The sequence below is a fragment of the Grampus griseus genome, assembly GCF_964374135.1.
Source record: "Grampus griseus genome assembly, chromosome: 2".
Taxonomy (NCBI): Eukaryota; Metazoa; Chordata; class Mammalia; order Artiodactyla; family Delphinidae; genus Grampus; species Grampus griseus.
Genome location: NC_139018.1, coordinates 24,752,467 through 24,773,005, shown reverse-complemented (window position 1 = coordinate 24,773,005; position 20,539 = coordinate 24,752,467). Strand labels below are relative to the sequence as shown.

The 20,539-nt window shown below is 47.9% G+C and overlaps 1 protein-coding gene across 8 annotated transcripts in view; it reads left to right on the top strand.

Moving 5' to 3' along the window:
• Nucleotides 1-1,645: 1,645 nt before the first annotated feature.
• The window catches only part of NRXN3 (neurexin 3), a gene marked incomplete at both ends in the record, with an annotated part of 1,628,308 nt that continues 1,609,414 nt past the window's right edge, over nucleotides 1,646-20,539 (top strand). For all 8 annotated transcript variants that reach the window (XM_082647291.1, XM_082647290.1, XM_082647293.1 and 5 more), the window contains one exon: nucleotides 1,646-2,354. In XM_082647291.1, coding sequence (XP_082503417.1) covers nucleotides 1,646-2,354 — 709 coding nt within the window. The remainder of the gene's footprint in view (nucleotides 2,355-20,539) is intronic.

Below are 20,539 nucleotides of genomic sequence, written 5' to 3'. Positions count from 1 at the left end.
GCAGTTTTTTTAATTAAAAAAATGTGTCTTAATATGCTATCCCCACTTCACAGACATGTGCACACTCACACGTACAGACACTTCTTCTCGTCCCTTCCTACCTAGAAATAAGGAAGGAGAGAAGGTAGTGTTTATTGTTCACCTACTATGTATGTAGCCTCATGCTAGAATCTTCCAATACATGATCTCATTGAATCTTCTCTCCAACCTTGGAAAAAGTCTTTTATTTTCTCTACTTTATAAATGAGAAAATAGAAACTCAAATAGATTAAGACATTTTCTCAAAATTCCACATACAAGAGCTAAGATTCACTCAGCCTCTTTTTTTTTAAGGCTCAAAGCACGTATTTTTTTCAATAAGACCTTTCCCCCAACATTTAGTTAAGAGATGAGTGTTTTTTGCTCATTACTCACCTTCTGATTTATTTTCACTGATTCCTATAAATATTTCTCTCAAAAATTTAAAGGTGAGGGTCTGTCTTAGGGTGCCTACACCAAACACTGGATTGTCAAACTGAAAAAGAAAAATCTAAAAAAAAAAGAATGTCATTTTCATGTTCATGTCTTTTAATAGGTAAACGAGTTAAAATTGTATGTGTGTATTTGAGTGTATAAAATGTTAGCACTTATGTTAAAAATAAATTTTGTCTAAGTGACCCTGTGATATGAATATTGTAAAGGTGTACTGATATGGCTTTGGGGGTTTTATACTATTTTTGCACACGAAAAACTGAGTGCACCATTAGGAACTGAGCTTGGGGTCCTGATGTGGCTCTGGAAGACCCCGGGCCCTCCCTTCCGTTTGGAGCACCAAGCACTGTGGGAATCATTAGACTAGCCTGGCTCGCAGTCAGCACTCCATCAATATTTGTGAAATGGGATGCAGTCTTTTCCTGACACGTGGCCCTAATCTTTGTTTCCTTCTCCCCCACCCTCCCCTTCGTCCTGCAGGTCTTTTCTCTGGAGTCCTGGGAGGCAGGGCATGGGCAGGACTGCCTCTGGCCTGCACCATGAAGTCTGAGCCTGCTTCCACTCTGCCCCCGGCCCTGCTCTGCCTGAACACTCAGCTTCCAGCTGCTCCCTTCCCCGCAGCCCCCTGCTGCTAGGAGGCAGACCTTCAGGACTGTTCCTTGTCCTGTTTCTACCTTTCACCTGACTCACCTCACTGCTAGCTTCTCCTCCATCACGGCCCCCCTGACCCCAGCCCTCTCCCCGGCCTCCCTGGCTGGGGTGTTTGGGGGTCCACCGGGAGGACGGCATTGTTGAAGGCTTCCACCCGCCGTGCACTTTCTCCTCCTTGAATCAAGGCCTCCGGATCCACATGGATAGCTGAGATCTTTTCTTGGAGAAAGACACTTTGCACCCTCACTTTCTCAACCTGACTGTCCTCCTCTACTGCTGCCCTGTCTTTCCCCTCTTCATTGAGTTTCTTGCTCGTGTGCCCGCAGCACGTCTGCGGCTGTCTTGTTCACTTTCCTCCTTCCTCCCTCTCTTGATCTTTGTGCGTGTGCCTCCTTCCCCTTGTGTGTTCTCTGACCCCCACCCATCTCCTCTTCCTCCCTCCCTTCTACTGCAAAGGGGGATTTTCCCCCGAGGGCTGTTCTCTGCCTGTCTGCCCCTCCGGGGCTTGATCCCGGCAGCCACGATGAGCTTCACCATGCACTCGGTTTTCTTCACCCTGAAGGTGAGCGTCCTGCTGGGGTCCCTGCTGGGGCTCTGCCTGGGCCTTGAGTTCATGGGCCTTCCTAACCAGTGGGCACGCTACCTCCGCTGGGATGCCAGCACGCGCAGTGACCTGAGCTTCCAGTTCAAGACCAATGTTTCCACGGGGCTGCTCCTCTACCTGGACGACGGCGGCGTTTGTGACTTCCTCTGCCTCTCCCTGGTGGATGGCCACGTGCAGCTCCGCTTCAGCATGGACTGTGCCGAGACCGCCGTGCTGTCCAACAAACAGGTGAACGACAGCAGTTGGCACTTCCTCATGGTGAGCCGTGACCGCCTGCATACCGTGCTGGTGCTTGATGGTGAGGGCCAGTCTGGGGAGCTGCAGCCCCAGCGGCCCTACATGGATGTGGTCAGTGACTTGTTTCTCGGCGGAGTCCCCGCAGACATACGACCTTCTGCCCTGACCCTTGATGGAGTACAGGCCATGGCCGGCTTCAGGGGATTAATCCTGGATCTCAAGTATGGCAACTCAGAGCCTCAGCTTCTGGGGAGCCAGGGTGTCCTGTTGGATGCCGAGGGACCCTGTGGTGAGCGTCCCTGTGAAAATGGTGGGATCTGCTTCCTCCTGGATGGCCACCCCACCTGTGACTGTTCTACCACCGGCTATGGTGGCAAGCTCTGCTCAGAAGGTAAGGCCCTCTTCCCTATTCCTCTATCGCTAGAGGCCCACTTGGGTTGGGTAAGGACCAAGACCCCTGACGGAAACCAGCTCTATCATTGAAGTGCATCTTTAGCTGCATGTCAGATTATTGCGTCCCTTTCCCTGAGGAGGTGGTAGAAATCCTTTGCTTGCTCTCAATGGAAAATCCATCAGAATTCAGCAGCAGAGAATCCTGACTACTCAACCATGGGCTCCTTACGCAAATATTTGGCTGTACTCAAAAAGCTAGATAGAGTAGACTACAGATGTGTGTCCCAGCTGAGTTCCTTCCACCGCAGTGCAGCTTAGCAGGATGAGCCCAAGGTGAGAAGTCAGACAGAAATGGGCAAAGTGGTTATCTCCGTCCCTCCTGATCCCTTGAGAATTGGGCCCTTGGGGATAGATGGGAAACTCCCCATCACTTCTTCCTTATCGTCCCTAACATAAGGAATGCCTATGCAGAGAAAAATGCGGGGATGGACTGCAGGTCCACACTTGGCCCTGCTGTAAATCCAGCCCTGCAGCTGTGCCCCTCCTCCTGCAATCTTATGGAAGGTGTCTACCAGGTGGACAGGGCATCTGGGGATGGGACTTCTCGCCTCCTTGTTCCAGCACTAGGATTTTCCACCTGTGCTTCCTCTTTCCTGTCCTCTCCTCTCCTGGTGCGAGAAGGCACAGACAGGAGCACTGTCCAGCCAAGCCTCCAGGGGAGGTGGCAATACTCAGCCTGGCCTTGGAGAACCTCCCAAGTTCAACTACAACTTCCCAGGGGGAGGGAAGGAGGGATTTATGCCCAGAGACTTAGACTGCCCTCACCTTTTTCACCAAATTCTGACTATTTGGGATTAGGAGAAAAGTGGTCTAGACTTTACTTTAACAAATACTTAGATTCCAGATTCCTGGACTCACTGAAGGCCTAGGTTTCAATACCTGTTGAAGTGACAGAGTGACCATATGGGTGTGTGTGTTGGGAGGTTGGGATGAGGAAGACGCAAGGAAGTTACATCCCCTCCTATCCTTTTAGAGTTAAGCCCTCTGTTTGTTTAGAGATGTTTGTGTCACCGTCCCCTGCTGGTCTCTTCATGGATGTGGTGGAATGTGGCTCTCAGCCTTGGTAGCCCGTTAGGATCACCTGGGGGAATTAAAAGACTCTCAGGGCCTTCCCTGGTGGCGCAGTGGTTGAGGGTCCGCCTGCCGATGCAGGGGACACAGGTTCGTGCCCCAGTCCGGGAAGATCCCACATGCCGCGGAGCGGCTGGGCCCGTGAGCCATGGCCGCTGAGCCTGCGCATCCGGAGCCTGTGCTTCGCAATGGGAGAGGCCACAACAGTGAGAGGCCCACGTACCGCAAAAAAAAAAAAAAAAGACTCTCAGGCCACACCCCAGACCAATTCAATCAGAATCTCTAGGGGGCGGGGTTCAAGCATTTGTATATTTTTAAAGCTCCCCAGGTGATTCCATTGTGCAGCTAAAGTTGGAAACCAACAGGTCAAGGGAAGTCAGGTAGGTGCAGCCAGGTGAGTGTCTTAGTGGTGACTCCCATGATCTCTTCATTCAGGTGATGCCCCACTGCCTTGGGATTTGTAATTAAAAACAGTGTCTGCAGGTGTTCCTCAAACTTTCCCAGAACTTCCCAATCCCTAAAGCAGGTTGTGGTTGATATGAATTTTAGCAACTAGTAGGTATTACAAATTTTTTTAAAAAATAAAAACAAAGTTTATTTCACAGGTGATACATGCTGGATACTAGGACACTTTGGGGATCTTGTTGGGAGCCTCCTTGTAGGTCAAGTATGGGCTACCTCGAGTGCTTCTTTCCTTTTTTGGGCTGGACATCATACCTCCCTTCCTGTGGGTGGGCTGCAGGAGAGGGAGATGCAAGACATGCATCTCATCCTTTTTTGGCTTCTGTTTTTCCCCATTGAACCCACTGGAAGAAGGGTTGGGGAAGAGGGGTAGAGGCAACACCAACCCACAAAGCCACTTTGCGACTGTGGTTACTGAAGCACTTATCACAAGCAGGTCCCTCCTGGAGCTGACTGCAGTTCCAAAGCTTCTTGGCTTTGGAGAAAGTTCTGCCTGAAGATGCTGACATGATCACTTGTTTTCTCCTTCACCCAAAGGATCTGTTCTGTTCTCAGAATTTGCCTTGGAAGCCGGCATTCTTCCTTTCTAGGGACCAGGGTGTTTGCAAGTGTGTTGTTAACTTGCTGATTATCCCTGATTGCATTTTTTGTGTTTAAAAAGAACTCATTTCCTCTGGGCAGGTTTGGATCAGCACTTTTCTGCAGGAAGAATCTCTATGCTGTATATGTATACAATTTCTTCTCTCTCTCTCTCTTTTTTTTTCCCTTTGGTTCGGTGTGTGTGTGTGTGTGTGTGTGTGTGTGTGTGTGTGTGTGTGTGTGTGTGTGTGTGTGTGTGTGTGGTCTCCAGAGGAATCTCTTCAGAGCAGATGATAGGCAGTCAATTTCTTAATAGCTAAATACAATGTATATTTTAGTAATAGTTCTTTCTGTAGGGTTCAGATCATCTCGTGGCTATGGACTGACACCTCTGTCTGTAGAAGGCAGACACACAGCATATTTCCTTATTCTCTTGATGCGTAATACAGTAAATAAACTCTGTAGTAACTAACACTGGGTTGGTTTGGAGCAGTGCAAAGTTTGAGGTGAGGATGGATGCTGGGACAGGTACCAGAATTTATTGTTGGTGACTTGAAGCCTGTTGATCCTGGTCATTGTCATTATGTCTAATCAATCACAAAAATGCATTTCAGGCTTTTAGAAAATACCCGTTCTCTCCACACACAGCTGAGTTTTAGAGTAAGCAGGGAAAACTCACCCGTAAAGTATGAAGGGGAAAAAAATCACAGCTGCTAAGGGTCAAGCAGATCTGCATAAAACAAGATCAGTAGCCTAAAGAAATGCCTTCCCGTTTCCCTAAAGATAGTGTAAAGTGGGTAGTGAGGATGCGTCTATTCCCTCCTCTCTCCCCCATTTTAAATTGCAAATGTCGCAGAACTGAAACCAGGGGACTTAGTCCCAGCAGCGGGTCCTGTGTACCAGGCATCTGATCGTCCCACTTTGCAGGATGGACCGTGCCCTTGATTGTGTGAGGGCTTCATGCTTTAGCAGTTCAAGAGTAGGAAGGGCTCGGAAGGCTCCTGCAGCTTCCGATGGATGTGGTCGGGGCCTGTTGGAGGCGCTCTCTGCAGTCCATTAGCTTCTAGCATGCTGGCAGTATCGATGTTTGCTCGGCCCGTCTGGCTTTCCATGCCTCAGTGGCTCCAGAATGTCTCCACGCTGCACCCCAGGAAGAACGCACAGATGGGCCCATCTCTTCTATTCGCTTTGGGCTATTTTGATCCCTCGTTGGGTATCTTTTCTCGGTAAGAGCCGCAAGACACCGGAGGTAGTTGCTGTGGGAGAGTTGGGTTTAGGGGGAAGAGCTATGGACACAGTATCTTCTGTTTCCTGGGGCGAAAGGCTATTAGCTCTGGCTGCAGACTGAACTCCACACAGCCTACTTGGGAAAACTTCATTCCAAGACTCCCAAACCAATTAATAGTCACATTGAACATTCTGGCACATGATGGAGGGAGAAGGGGGTCCCAGATTTTTACTTCTAGGTGTGATATTTATCAATAAAACATTTGGGTTCTCAACTTCAGATTTGTTCGAGTTGACTTTTAATCTTTTTGAACGACTTTAAAATTATGCAAATCTGGGTTGGAATATAGTCCAGCTGCGGTGGATCATATTCACCTGGCTTCTTCTGTTTAGTCCAGTCTGTCCTGTTTTGGGCATCCCTGAAGCTCCCTGGGCAATAAGGAGGTATCCCTAGTGCCCTCCAGAGAGCAGCCCCCTCACGGGTCATTGGGAATTTGTCATTACCTTGAAATGAGTTTAAGCTTGATTGTTTATTTTTAAAGCATCCTTAGTTATGAATGTGCAATTTCTCAACAGTCTTACAGCCATGAAGAATTGATTCACTGCCAAGGTGTATACATTTCAGTCCCAGATTCTCTAAAGAGTTCACTTAGCATGAAGTCAGCCTGTTGCAGGTGGGGTGGAGCCAAGGAAGGATGGGAAAGCTTTCCCAGGTTGATCTCTACTCTCACATCTTAATACACGGGTCTACCTATGTCACATATTTGTATGTCCATGTTTTTAGGTTAATTCAGTGAAGAGACATGAGGTCCTCTTCAGCTGGCAAAAAAAGAAAAAGTTGGTTCATTGTCTGCTATCTTTTCCTGCTGACTTGGGCAGGTGCCCAGACCAAAAAGCTGCTTGCTTTGAGTCTCAGCTGTTAAGTTTTCAGGTGTTGGGATCCTACAGTGAAGTACGGTTGTGGGTGTGGGTGATAGTGGCCAGTCTTATTACAAGCACGCGGTTGTGTGGTACCCACTAGCCTCCCATCCCCCATCCCTCCTGCTGTCTGAAGCTGACATCCTACTCAGGTTGGTTTGACTGATGGCTCAACACACGACTGCATAGCCTTGGTATGCCTTCCTGAAAGTGAATTTCAATTCGTTTTCTTTTTACTGAGAATCTTGCCTCTCTTCCCCCATTTCTCAAAGCCAGAACTAGGGCAGAAAGGTGTTCCAAGAGAAGGTGCTTGCCCCGGAGGCTTTACCAAGAGCCAAAGACATTGATGCTATAGTTGAGGTATGGATGATTGCCCCAGCTGGATCCTCCTGTTTGGGGCACTTGCGTAAAAAATACAGTCATTTCCCCACCGCCTCCCCCTCGCACCTCCTGCCGGAATACGAACGTGGCTTTGTTCCTAATCTAAGTCAACCCTGAATGGCCTAGGAGGGGGCAGGCAGTAGTAAGTAATCAGGAGTAAAGGCTAGCTCCTTTCAGAATCCTTCCCCCTGGTGTGGAGAGACAGAAGCACAGAAGCAGGGAGGACTGCTGCTTCTGAGCCTTGATTTCCCACCTGGTATTCGGGCTTTAGGACCAGCCCAGCTCTCCACCGGCCCAGCCAGCCAGCCAGCCAGCCAGCCAGCAGGGGCTGTTGCTAAACGAGCCTGAATAGGGGTCTGATTGCTCCTTTCTCCTCCTCTCTTTCTGATTACCCAGTGAGATTTCCTGGGTATGCTGTATGCTAAATGGCAGAGCAGCCGCCTGCCACTTGCTCCAATTATCCCTCTTTTAACTGCGAGGGAAGAGCAATTTTTTTACTGCCCCCCCTCCCCCTCCACAATAGCATCTCTGCCTCCTTTAAAGAAATAAGACCCTTCTTCCTAGTCCCCCCTTCAGTGGGGTGAGAGCAGCCTTCTCCCTTCACATAGCCTGCACACCAGCTGCTGGCTGCAAAGTAGGTGGGCCTTGTGTAATGCTTTGGTCCATATTCAGCCGCGTTGAGGGTCGGGCAGGCATTCTGCCAGAACCCTTCCAGTAGCAGTGAACTTGCATTTGCATTTGGTAATGAGACACCACAGGCCCAGCGCTGGGGGGCTAATCATCGAGTCCCCTATCTCTCTTTGCAGGCTGTCCGGGAGAGGTTTCCAGTTCCTGGAACAGCTGCCCTCAGCTAGGTATTCTTCCTCCATCACAGGGCAGAAGAGGTGGGGTGTGGGCTGTGCTTGGGGGATGGAACTAACGGGCCCTCCCCCATGATGACTCCTATTGCCCTGGAGTCACTGGCTCTGCTGTGAGTCCAGAACAGTGAGGCCCCAGAGGTGGAACTGGAGTGAGAGAGGTTTTGGGGCAGGGCTCTGAAGGTCAGGTACCCTTCTTAGACAAAAATAATAATGATGTTATCATTGCTATTATTGAGTACCACCATGTGCCTGACATCCGAGGTGCATTGTCTCATCTAATCCTCACAGCGCTTCTATGCAGTTGATATCATTAACTAGCCCTATTTTACAGATGAGGAAACTGAGGAGCAGAGAAATTGAAAACTTGAACAAGGTTTGGTGGTTAATAACATGGCTTCTGGAGTGAAAAAGATCTGGACTTAAATCTAGGCTTGTCCACTTACACGTTGCCTGTCTTTGGAGAAGGTTCTGGAAGCTTCAGCATCCTTATCAGTAATACTAACAACAACGATAATAATAATAGCAGCTAACAGTAATAATAACAACAATAAGAAGAATAGCAGCTAACAGTCATGGGGCACTCACTCCATGACTGCTCTGTATTAGCCCTTGTAACACTCAGAACCACTCTTGACACGCTGTCATTTTTCTAATTTTGTAGATAAGGAAGCTGAGGGACAAAGGGTAAGTAATTCTCCCAAGGTCACACAGCTCAGAAGAGGCAGGACTGGAGTTTGTATCTAAACAGTCTGGCTTTAGAGTCCACACTCTTAACCACTGTGCTATCCTGCCTTTCAGCAAAGCAGGGATAACAAGAAGTCATACGTTAGGGAGTTGTTGAGAGCATGAAATGAGATCAGACATATAAAATTATCAGTATAGTCTCTGGGAGAGAATGAGTCCTGACTCTGGGCTGTTAGCCGCCTGGTGGGTGTAAGAACGAATTATGTGTCGATTTGGTTTCATGGAAACCCGTTGAGCTACCCCCACCTCTGCCATTTTCCTTCATCCCAGTTTGAGAAGTGGCAGAGAGAAAAGGAGGGGAATTTCAGGAAAGTATAGAATCCAGTCCCACCACCATTTTGCCCCTGCCTAAGAGCATGGGTCGCTGACAATGGTTGTGCCCTTTGGACTGTATTCAGAACTCTTTGCCTGCAAATGGGGTGTTCTGGTCCCCACGGCATCCCGATGAGGCAGGTAGGACAGGCCTTACCATCCCACTGAATAAGTGAGGAGCCCCAGACGCAAGGTGCCGTGGGACTTGTGGGTAGACAGCATGAGGGCAAGCTTGGATGCTGCCTATTTGGCAGGTGGCTCTGGGACCTGAGAGCCCAGAGCCTCAACACAGCATTTTACTTCTGCTTCTAGGCTCCCTTCATGAACATACATGGCCTGTGTCTCCATCGTGAAATGGAGCAGTCATTGCCTCCCTGGTTGCTGATGATAAGCAAAATGTCAGACTCCTGGTGCAGGAGGTTATCAGCTTGGTCAGTCCCAGGAGAGAGAAAGAGAGGATGTGAGAGAATGAGAGAGAATGAATGAATGAGTATTCAACTCCCACCCTCAAGACCCTGGTTTGAAATGAAGTGCCTGAGAATGGACCTGTGGGTCCCGAGGGAGTTGGAGCACGGCTTCCCTACACTGGAGCATCGCTGGACAGCACGACCTCTTCAGACTTACCTTTAGTTTCCCAGGTACCGGGAAGTGTCCAGCAGCCCACCCAGGGCTGGTGGTAAAAGGTGGAGCTCCTGGATTAACCTTTCACACTTCTTGCTCTCCTGCTGACTCTCTTCCCAGATAACAAAACCAAACTCCCTTTCTCTCTGTTTATTCTTCTCTTCTCTTTTGTGTGTGTGGGAGGGAGATTATTACAGAGGTGGATTTGCCACAAAACTAAACCTTTCATATATCTTCACTTGCATGGGTCCCTTCAAGGCCCCATGCCTAATACTGTATTGGTGATTTTTTTCTTAAGGAATGCCCAGTATCATAAGCTTTTGGTCCCCACCTCTGTGGATCTGCCTCTGTTAAGAAGGCTTGTTGCTGCCCAGTGACAGCAATGTTGCTCTGGGTGTATGAGTGATTCCCCAGTGACCGATGACCCTTCATCACAGACGCATTTCCCCTCACTTCGTAACCAACAGGGCAGGAAGAGCCATGGAGAGGGAGTGTGGGAGGATGAAGGCCTGTAGGAATGTTGTTTGGGGAGCTGTGGTGGGAGCGGGGGACATGTAGGGTATACAGTGGGTGACGAGGGTGTGTTTAGAAATGTTTGCTGTAGATTTAGAGGAACCAGTTGGTGTTTAAACAGAGGGAGCATCCTGGTCCCTCCTGAGGTTTCCCAGCTGAAGTCGGGATGCTTGGTTTGCCGTGGCTCACTGAGGGGCTGTGTTACAGGTGACAGGCTGTGGATGACAGAGGAGAGGGACAAAGCGTGGCTGTACAGGCCTGTCTCCGTGATCTGTGTGGGAACTGACAGTGCCAGTGGGTTGTCATTACAGCTGTTGTTCTCCAAAAACTGATGTCTTTGGGTGACCTATTTAAAAGCAATACGGGGGCTTCCCTGGTGGCGCAGTGGTTAAGAATCCGCCTGCCAATGCAGGGGACACGGGTTCGAGCCCTAGTCTGGGAAGATCCCACATGCCACAGAGCAGCTAAGCCCGTGCGCCACAACCACTGAGCCTGCACTCTAGAGCCCGTGTGCCACAGCTACTGAGCCCGCGTACCTAGAGCCCGTGCTCCACAACAAGAGAAGCCACCAACATGAGAAGCCTGCGCGCCGCAATGAAGAGTAGCCCCCGCTCGTCTCAACTAGAGAAAGCCCGCGTGTAGCAACAAAGACCTAACGCGGCCAAAAATAATTAATTAATTAATTGAAAATAAAATGAAAGCAGTATGGGGCCCCTTTAAATGTGTCATCATCTATATCTGCTCTCAAACCTCCACTGCTCTCCACAATATTCCTACATAATGTATTTTATAAAGTTAAAAAAAATTTTTTTTTTAATATCCAGGAACCAGTACCAGTAGCTTTTCAAAACAAATTGATCTCATAGTCATCCAGCCAAACTACCCAGCTCCACTCTGTGATAAAACTTACTTTGCATGTGGGCCTAAAAATTGTGAAAGCTCTCAGCTTTTCAAGGAGGAAATGCAGCTCTCTGGAAGGGTGTGCAAGGTCCCAAAGAGGGTGGGGATGAAAGAAAGGCGGGGACACAAGCTGTAGGCAACAGGAACTCCCGGTTTAAGCTGTGAAATGCATTTAAGATCCTTTCGGTTTTACCAAGGCTCTTATTTAATTTCGGTATCTTTGCACCTAAGAAGACGGCTCTGGGGAGATTTTCCTTCAAGTTTCTCCATGAGACTCTATGCATCCAACCCTTTTCTGACATTTTGGCTTCTTGCCTGTGGATTTGGTTCTCCTGAAGTGGTCCTGTTTGCTGGTGCAAAGCCTTTGGGGGCCAGGGTCTGGGTAGTCCCATGGTTGTTGGCAGTGTTAGGGCTGGTGTCTCCACTCTGGCAGGCAGGGCGTTCCAGGCAATTCTATAACCTCTCCTCCAGGTATGACTGGAATAGAAAAAGTGCAGCGAGAGAGTGTACAGCTTGTATACTCAGTATGTTGCTTTCAAATAAAAACGAGTACCCCATTGCAAGGAGGGATGAGAAGGCTGAAATCACTTCTCTGTGATTCAAACAGTGGGAAAGGGCTCACCAAACACTCACGGTCTCTTCGTTCCTCCTCATTCTCTCAGCCTTCTTTCCTCTCCAGAAGGGGTCCTGTCTCACATAGTTAGCCTTGGAGGGCTGAGGGAATGAGGAAGAGTGGGCCTGAGGGTGTTAAGCCTCTCACCCTTTGGATTCTGAAAGACTAATGATCATTCCCTAGCATATTTGTTTGATTTAGGTCAGGAAAGACAAGGCTGGAGTTTAGGCTGAGGCAATGTGCTGTGAGTCCTTCTTTTAAGGAGACACACTGAAATGCGGGGGGACTCTGATGCTGTGGGAGAAATCCTCTGTGAGGGATGAAGCACAGATCCTGTGACCCATGTAGAGGACAGTAAGACATTTATATCACCTTCTAGCCATTGCTTTGCTTGTGTAATGCACTGAAAACCAAGGTGCATGTTAAGAATCATGGGATAGGGCTTCCCTGGTGGCGCAGTGGTTGAGAGTCCGCCTGCCGATGCAGGGGACATGGGTTCGTGCCCTGGTCCGGGAGGATCCCACATGCTGCGGAGTGGCTGGGCCCGTGAGCCGTGGCCGCTGAGCCTGCACGTCCGGAGCCTGTGCTCCGCAGCGGGAGAGGCCACAACAGTGAGAGGCCCGCGTACCGCAAAAAAAAAAAAAAAAATCATGGGATAATATGTTTGGAGGGGTCTTTTTTAAAAAATTGAGGCATAATTGACATATTAGTTTCAGGTGTATAGCATAATATACAAATTCGATATTTGTATATATTGCAAAATGGTCACCACATAAGGCTAGTTAATATCCACCACCATACATGGTTACAGAATTTTTTTTCTTGAGATGAGAACTTTTAAGATCAGTTCTCTTAGCAACTTTTAAACATGCAATACAGTATTATCAGTAATATAGTCACCATGCTGTACGTTACCAGAGGGGACTTTAAAGGTCATTGGGTCTATTCTAACTGTTCATTTCCTATCCTCTTCTCCACTGTATGACATCTCTGCCCCACCCCCCATGCCCCAAAAATCCCCTAGTCAACTGCAATGGCAGGGGCTTGGTACTTTTCAAGGCATCCTGATGTATCTCTGATTATACTGAGCATCAGGGAGCCCTTCCTACATGAGGCCAAGGTCTGCTTCTCAGACACTTCCTCACTGGTCCTCATTCTAATTAAAGCAATCTGACCTTTGCCATGGGCCATGTGGGTGAGGGGGATGGGTAGGTCATAACATTTCTGGATGATGCTTTGTAGGAATGAACCCTTGTGCAAAGTAAAATTCTTAAGGGATTCTCTAATATAGCACTAACGGTATACACACCGCTGAGTTATTTAGAATTGACTGCTTCTGATTAATCTTAAACAACATGGGAGGGATTGATGTGGGAAGAGATTCTGATGTAAGCAGGTGATTCATGCTCCAGTCATTTTGTTCCTAGGGAGCTTCACTCTGAAACATTCATGGTTAGCCCCATCTCTCTGGTTCTATTATCTGTGCCTCATTTCATCCCCCTAAGATGTCCCATCTTCCTCCATATTCAGCCAGCTTTTCAGCATCTCTGAATTTCCAAGGTGCCCCCTGGAAACCTCTAATGGCAATAAGCAATAAGATGAGAAGTTCTAGAATGCTATGGAGTAGAGGAAAATGGAATTGAATTGGACTTGCTTTACAAATCCATCGTGGCAGCCAGGGTCAGACACCCCAACAGACATCAAGATTTTGCTAAAAAGCCTAGTGTGATGCTTTAAAAAAAGATAAGGGTATGAAATGAAGAAGTATTGAGTAGCTATTCCTGGCAACTGGCCTTGGAAGCATATGCCCTATTCAAAAATGCTTCCTACTCTGCCAGGTTGCCTTGGGTATCCCATGTTTTTGGCACTGTTGGGAAGAAGTCTCCCAGGGAGAGGATTAGGCAGGGCTAGAAGATGTTGCTCCCACACTGGCATGGACTGGAAACCTGCCAAGCAAATGCCCTCCTGCACCCTAAAAGGGATGAAGCTATTCTTGGCTCTCAGCCACCTCCCCATTGACAGTCATTTTACTGACACTGCAGCAAAGAAAGGAGAATTTGTCTCATAATTCATGGTTTAAAATAGTTTACTTTTAAGAGCAAAGCCCACAGCCATCCTTTTGAGTCCAAGCATTAAAATATACTCAGAGTCACCGACTTCTGTGCAGTCCCGTTGTCCAGCCAGGTTCTATGTACTGCATTCCTGTGCAGGGAAATGGGCATGACCATCTCACATAGTCATGTGGTAATTGCCACGTGGGAAGATGATTGGGTTTTAGTTGCCGTGGGAACTTTGTTGTTTGCTCATCCTGATGTTGTTTTCAGCCTTGTGTTAATTCGGATTGGAGCTATTTTTTCCTTGTGTAGAATATATAACCAGTGGGCTACGTTTTGATGTGTCTCATGGCTCCCTTTGGCTTTCACAACCTTAATGCAAGTTGCAGTAGCTCAGCTGGGTTTCCTGATTCCTTCTGCAGGAGTGTATGCGAGGAGGAACTCTCTTTGAGACCTGTAAGACGTGAAACCATGGGAAGACTCTGTTTCCCTTTGTTAATGAATGTTCCAGGCTTGTATGCTAAATGGCATGTCTCTGGTATCTGACAGAAAGCAGGTGCTCAATGAATGTTTGTTGCCTTGATAAAGCACACTCCGTGTGGATGTGTGTGCATGCATTTCATGTTTTGTATGCATGTCTGTGCGTGTGGTCTCTAACGTGTGATGGATGGATGCAGGTTCCCATCAAGAATGTGAGCTCAATAATGTTTGTTTAATACATTGATTACAGCTGTGACTTGGACCACAGTGGCATGGGCCACCACTGGAAATACCTTCTTTTAATAGGAAAAGTGGCGTGTTTGCTGTGGGGCAGTTTTCACAGAATCTGTGTCAAACACATGTACATTCCACTTGGCTTGATCTAGTTGAAGATGAACTAGCAAGACTTTTTTGTGTTTGTTTATGAGCCCGTGGTTTCCTGTAACAATCATAGACCGCAGCCAGCCTGGGACCATGTAAATGCTTGTGGAATGGCTGTTTGAGGCAAGCGCGTTGTTGTCACTGGAGATGGAGAGGCCCCATTAGCTTGTGTGGATTCCCTGGAGAAGAGGAGGCTCACTGGGGACAAGATAATTGTCCTCGGATATCGGAAGAGCTGCCATGTAGAGGAGGGAGTGGATATCAGACTCGAGGGTTGAAGGGATCAGAGCTACAGAGGAGGATTTCTGATGCTTAGAGCTGTTGGGCCATTGAATGCACAGCTTTGCCAAGTCCTATGGCTGGGAGGGGTGCAGTAGGTGCTGGAGTGACACCTGTCAGAAATGTGTGCTGGTGTGTACGTGCCTTCAAACCAGGGACTCCATGGTTGTTGGGGTCTCAGCAGCCAGGCCTACCCTTACGTTTGATCACGTACGTCCTCTGCAGTTCAGGGATGTGGAAAGATTATTCTCCAGATCAGTGGCCTTCAAAAAGGGGCACATGCAAAGACCACTTCGTGGGATATAGGAAGGAAATAATTAAAATGTATAGTTAACTTATATGCAAATTATTTATAAATAAATATACATCTCTCAGGAGAACATGGTAACATTATTTTTCCTAATGGGGAGTTGGTTCAGAAAGCTTTGGAGGTCACAGATCAACACTCAAATCTACATTTATCTCTAATTGGTTATAGTCACTCGACCCCCAGGCTCACAGGTTTCAGGTGGAGGCTGATGCCCAAAGTGTTCTGGATGCCAGTGGGATGTGTGTTGGGCTCCTCTGCTCTGTCTTCAGCTCTGTGTGTGGTGGTCTTGGTTGACCTGGCCAGGTGGCTTTGGAGGGTCCCACGGGAAGTTACTCCAGTCACACCTTCCTCTTTCAGAGGCCTCACTGTTTGGAATTATTGATAATATCTACTATCTCAGAGCTTTTTTCAGCGTAAAAAAATCATAGTGTTTGCTGGGGCAACTTTGGATTGTGTAAGAGAACAAAGTCTTTGAAGTATGTTCAAGCATTTGCAAAGCAGTCCTTGATGTATAATCATCTATTTGTTGAAATAGACCATCTATTTACTGGAATAAGTGCATTTTCTGACATTCACTGAGTGAGTGCCTGTCGTCTACCCTTGAGGATCTTATGGACTAGTTGGGAAGGCTGTCAGGCAAAGAGGTGTTGTACACATTAGAGTCGCTAAAATACCAGGTGGAATGTTTGTGGAGTAGCTCCAAAGGGGATGTTCCACCTGCTTGGGGTATGAGAGTGTGTGCTTAGGCTGGGAGCCAGGGGTTGGAGGACATCTTACAGTGGAAAATCTTAGGCTGGACTTGGAAGCTTTAACTAGCAGACTGGGAGGAAAGGGCCCTCAGGGCAGCCCTGTGAAGCAGCAGGCTACTCTTGCCAGTAGTTTGCAGTAGTTAATGCGGCTGGATTAAAGGGCTGAGGCCCATGGAAGAGGAATATGAAGAGTGCTTAGGTAGCGCCGGTCTTAAATGTTTGTAAGGACTTGACCGTAAGATTTGGATTTTAGAAAGATGGCTCTGGGGCGGTTTGCATGAGGGATTGATTGGCAACTGGAAGGCAGAAAGCAGGGGGGCCAGGTAGAGGCTACTGTGTGGTTTTGGTGAGAGAAGAGGCAGTACTGGGGGAGTAGTGATGAAAGAAGGGCCAACTGCAGAGATGTTAAGAAGAGGCACTTAATAATTGGAAAGCAATGACCTTTAGTGGGTTTGGACTCAGGCTACCTGGCTCTGACACATACTAGTTGTGTAAACTTGGGCAAAGGACTTCACTTCTCTGTGTTTCAACTTAAGTATTTGTGAAATAGATGTAATAACAGTGCCCACCAGTTCAGATTGCTTTCAGGCTTCAGTGAGATATCAGACATAGAATACTTAGAACAATGCTTGGCACACAGTAAGCATTCCGTGAATGTTAGCCATTATTACTAATTATTATTGATGATGATGCTGATGATTGAAAAGGGGAAAGAGGAACTTTGATCATATGCTCTTTTGGTTGTGGGTATAGCTAGGAAAGTCAGTGGGAGGAGCAGATTTGGGGTGAAGGTGGGAGAGGGGTAATAATACATTTTGGTTTGTCCATATCCCTCCCACGTTCTCTTCAGAACCTGTAGGATACCTGCAGGGAGATGTTCAGAGGCAAGTGGGGGCAATGGTTGTGCGAGGGAGGAGGATGGGGCTGGGCAGATGTCAGGGTTGTTGTTGTAGGGGTGAGGGAAGGCTGGCACAGGAATGAGGTTGTCCAGGCAAGGAGTCTAACCGAGAGGAGAAGGAAGCTAAACTCAGAACCTTCCAGAACCTTAATATTTAGGATAGTAGAGGAAAAGGAATCCACAAGATAGATTAAAACAGATTACCAGAGATACAGAAGGAAACTAGGAACAAAAAAAAGTTCCTTAAAATTCTTTACCGGGCAATGAATGAAAAAATATACCTTCTCAACCTGGTTGAAGTTGGGGCATGCATTTGAATATAATCAAACAGCATCGAAAGATTACATAATTTAGTTTTAAAAACTACTCACTTTGGTCTTTCTTCTGCCTTCAATTTAGTGAGATCTGTCCATTTGAGAAAATTTCTACTAATGGAAATTTAAGTCTCATATAGAGATGATGAACCTGAGGGTTTTGGATGTTCTGCTCATGGACATGATAGAATTTCTGGCTCCTAGAATGTTAGAATCTCATGGGAATCAAGAGCTCAAAGATCTGAAAGAAACAAACCCAGAAGAGTGATGTGATTTGCCCAAGATCAGCCAGCTGGTGTTCTGATTTGTACTTCGTGTTTCTTTGGGACCATGTGAGCTCAACATAAAATGCGTTAGCTACATTTTTCTTGGAATTGGGCATATCGAACTCTCAGGATACCAGCGGTGACACACAGCTCAAAGCCACACACCTTCTCCTGGGCTTGGGGAAGAGATTCCTCTCACTCTGGCTCCTGTGAGCTGAAAGAGCAAGATCCCCTAAACTGGAGGTGCTGGAAGCCCCTGGCTCAACAGCCAGTGATCTAAGTACTGGTAATTAACTCACTGTGGTTTCTCTACCTCTGCCCAGGGTGGGGCGCTTGGAAAGGAAGCAAAATACTTTCTTAAGGAAATCAAGGCTCGGTTCTGGTTGCCTGCTTGCTGCCTCCCTCCCATCTCCGACTCTCTGGGCCCCGGGGTGGGGATCGTGTGTGTGTCCATGCTCCAAATGCTCGCTGTGCATCATGGTTTTCCAGGAATTTCAGGACACAGGAATTTTCGCCCAGCTGTGTTGTGTATTGCTGTTCAGCTATCTGAAGTTGCTTATCCAGCGTAAGTCAGGATGGGGAGCCTAGGGAGGAGGGGCAACGCCTCCTAACATTTTTCAGAGCAGAAGAAATGGAGGTGTTAGGGGCCCAGCTGGCGTGTGATGAGAACCAAGAAATGGAGCATACGTGAGCATGCATGCTCACATGAAATCTCTTACAGAAACCCAGGGATGTTATTCGAAAGTACCTCTCCCACCCCCTACAACATGACACACTGACTGAGGGCCCACTGTGTGTCAGGAGAAGCATTGGGGGTAGAGTGATGGACAAGACAGTCATGCCTTCATGCTGCTTAATTAGCCAAAAGCAATAATCAAGTGATGGATGCTTTGAAAGGAGAAGGATAACATAACCGTGGTCTCTGTGCGTTCAGGAGTCCCTCTTCACGCCTGGCAGAGCAAAGACTCTGTGAAGGTCAGGGGTGTGATTAAGACGCTCCAAGGAATTACAGGAGGTCCAAGGCTTTTTCTGGACCCAGTGCTCAGGCCGGCTCTCCTAGCCTGAGTCTCCCGGCCGAGGATCACAGGTGAAGTCCGTGGATTTAGGGCTGAGTTTAGCTTTATGCCCAGTTCTAGTCATTCTCACTGAGTATGGCCTCAGTGATGCCATTGTAGTATCATGGAGAGCCTATGATTTATCAGCTGTCTATCTGATTGACTAAATTTAATAACAATGGTGATGATGAACTAATTCTCATGAAGTGCTTCCTATGTGCCAGGCACTGAGCTAAGTGCTTTCAAATGTGACTTCCTTTGATGTTCCCAGTCACTCTCACCAGGGAGGTTCTATTGTTTTTCTGGTTTTCTAAACCAGGGAACAAGGTTGAAAAGAGAAAGCAATCTATCTGCCTAAGACATGAGTCTGGGCAGTTGGATGATCTGGACTTTGAGTTCTTATCGCCTCACTCTGTCCCCTCTTCAATCTGGCACTGAACGGTGGCTTCTGTGGCCATTGAAGACCCAATTCCATGCTCTGCTGGCGCAACTGGGGTGCCTCTAGCATGCAGGGGCACTGCCTTTCTTCTCTTCACTAACCTGTCTCCTGACTTCCCCCTCTCCTGCACATGACTGACTTTGATCCCAAATCAGGCACATGTTGCCAAGAGGGACATAAAAACTGTCCTGGAATTCCCCCTCCCACCTCTCCCCGAGCCTTTCTGCTTGGTGTCTTATTTCATCCCATGGGCTGTAAATGAACCATGAAGTACTGGAACTGGAATCCCACATTTTCTCAGTCTTTTATAACCCACGGTCTCCAAGTCATTTTGTTGTTGTTGTTAGCATAGTCCCACTACCCAAGAGGCCTTGGTCAAGCTTTGGTGGAAATCTTTTGCTTGTATTAAGTTGTAAAATGAATATTGTTACGATTTGCATATCCAACCCCAGCACATATATTTTTATCACCCTCCCCCATCTTGAACATCACAATCCAACCTTCTTCTTTCATGAAACTGTGACTTAAAGAAGCAAGGTAACTTACAATAGGCCACTCAGCTAGCAAGTGGCCAGGGGACTGGGGCTAGGGCCCAGGAGTCCTCACTCTCATTCTAACATCCATTCCCCTACATCACGCCGAGAAAAGAGACTCGATTGATTCAGAAGAACGTTGATTGCCAGGCACAATCCATGGTGATCAAAACAGCTGTGCCGCCTGTCTTCATGGAGCTTACAAATTAGAGCTATGGAAAACGTAAACCAATAAATGTATAATTGCAGTGGTGATGAGTGCTGCAGATGGAAAGAGCAGGGTGAGGGGAGATCTAATGAGAAAAGGGGTGTCACTCCTCTGAGGAGCGACATCTAAAGATGAGGAACAGAGAGAAAGCAATGGAGAGGGGCTGCATACGTGCATTGTCACCTGTTCAGTTTAAGGACAAGGTTGATCAGTCTAATATTCGCAGCAGGAACTGTCTTTTGCTTTTATGTATTTATTTGGGATATGGTTGACGGGTAATACAGATGGACGGGTGGATGGATAAAGAACTGTCTGGGGGGGCTTCCCTGGTGGCTCAGTGGTGGGGAGTCCGCCTGCTGATGCAGCGGACACACGGGTTCGTGCCCTGGTCTGGGAGGATCCCGCATGCCGTGGAGCGGCTGGGCCCGTGAGCCGTGGCCGCTGAGCCTGCGCGTCCAGAGCCTGTGCTCCGCAACGGGAGAGGCCACAACAGTGAGAGGCCCGCGTACCGCAAAAAAAAAAAAAAAAAAAGAACTGTCTGGGGCTGGGGAGGGAAGCCTTCAGTGTGACAGCAGCAGGAGAGCAAATCTTGTCTGCTAAGTGAGCATAAACCTGGACATCTCCACCCAGAGTGCAGAATCCTACCAGGGAGGATTTGGGAATAGAATCTCTCTCTAAAGGAAGCTCTGCGTGGAGAAGGTGAAGATGAAAGGCTGCTGGAACAAGAAAGCCACAGTCAGTGTCATTTGCCGCCAACCTAGAGAGACTTGTTCCTCTAAGAGCCATATAGCGTGAGTCCCACCCACAGCCCAGAGATCAGCTCATGCATTTCCAATAGCTGCCCTTTCCTCCTGGCACTTACATTCTTGCTCCCTGCCCTCCCAGGTCCTCCCTCTTGCCACATGTGTTTTCTTGGTAGGTGAAGAGGTAGAGGGGGTTGCCCTGATCAATCCACA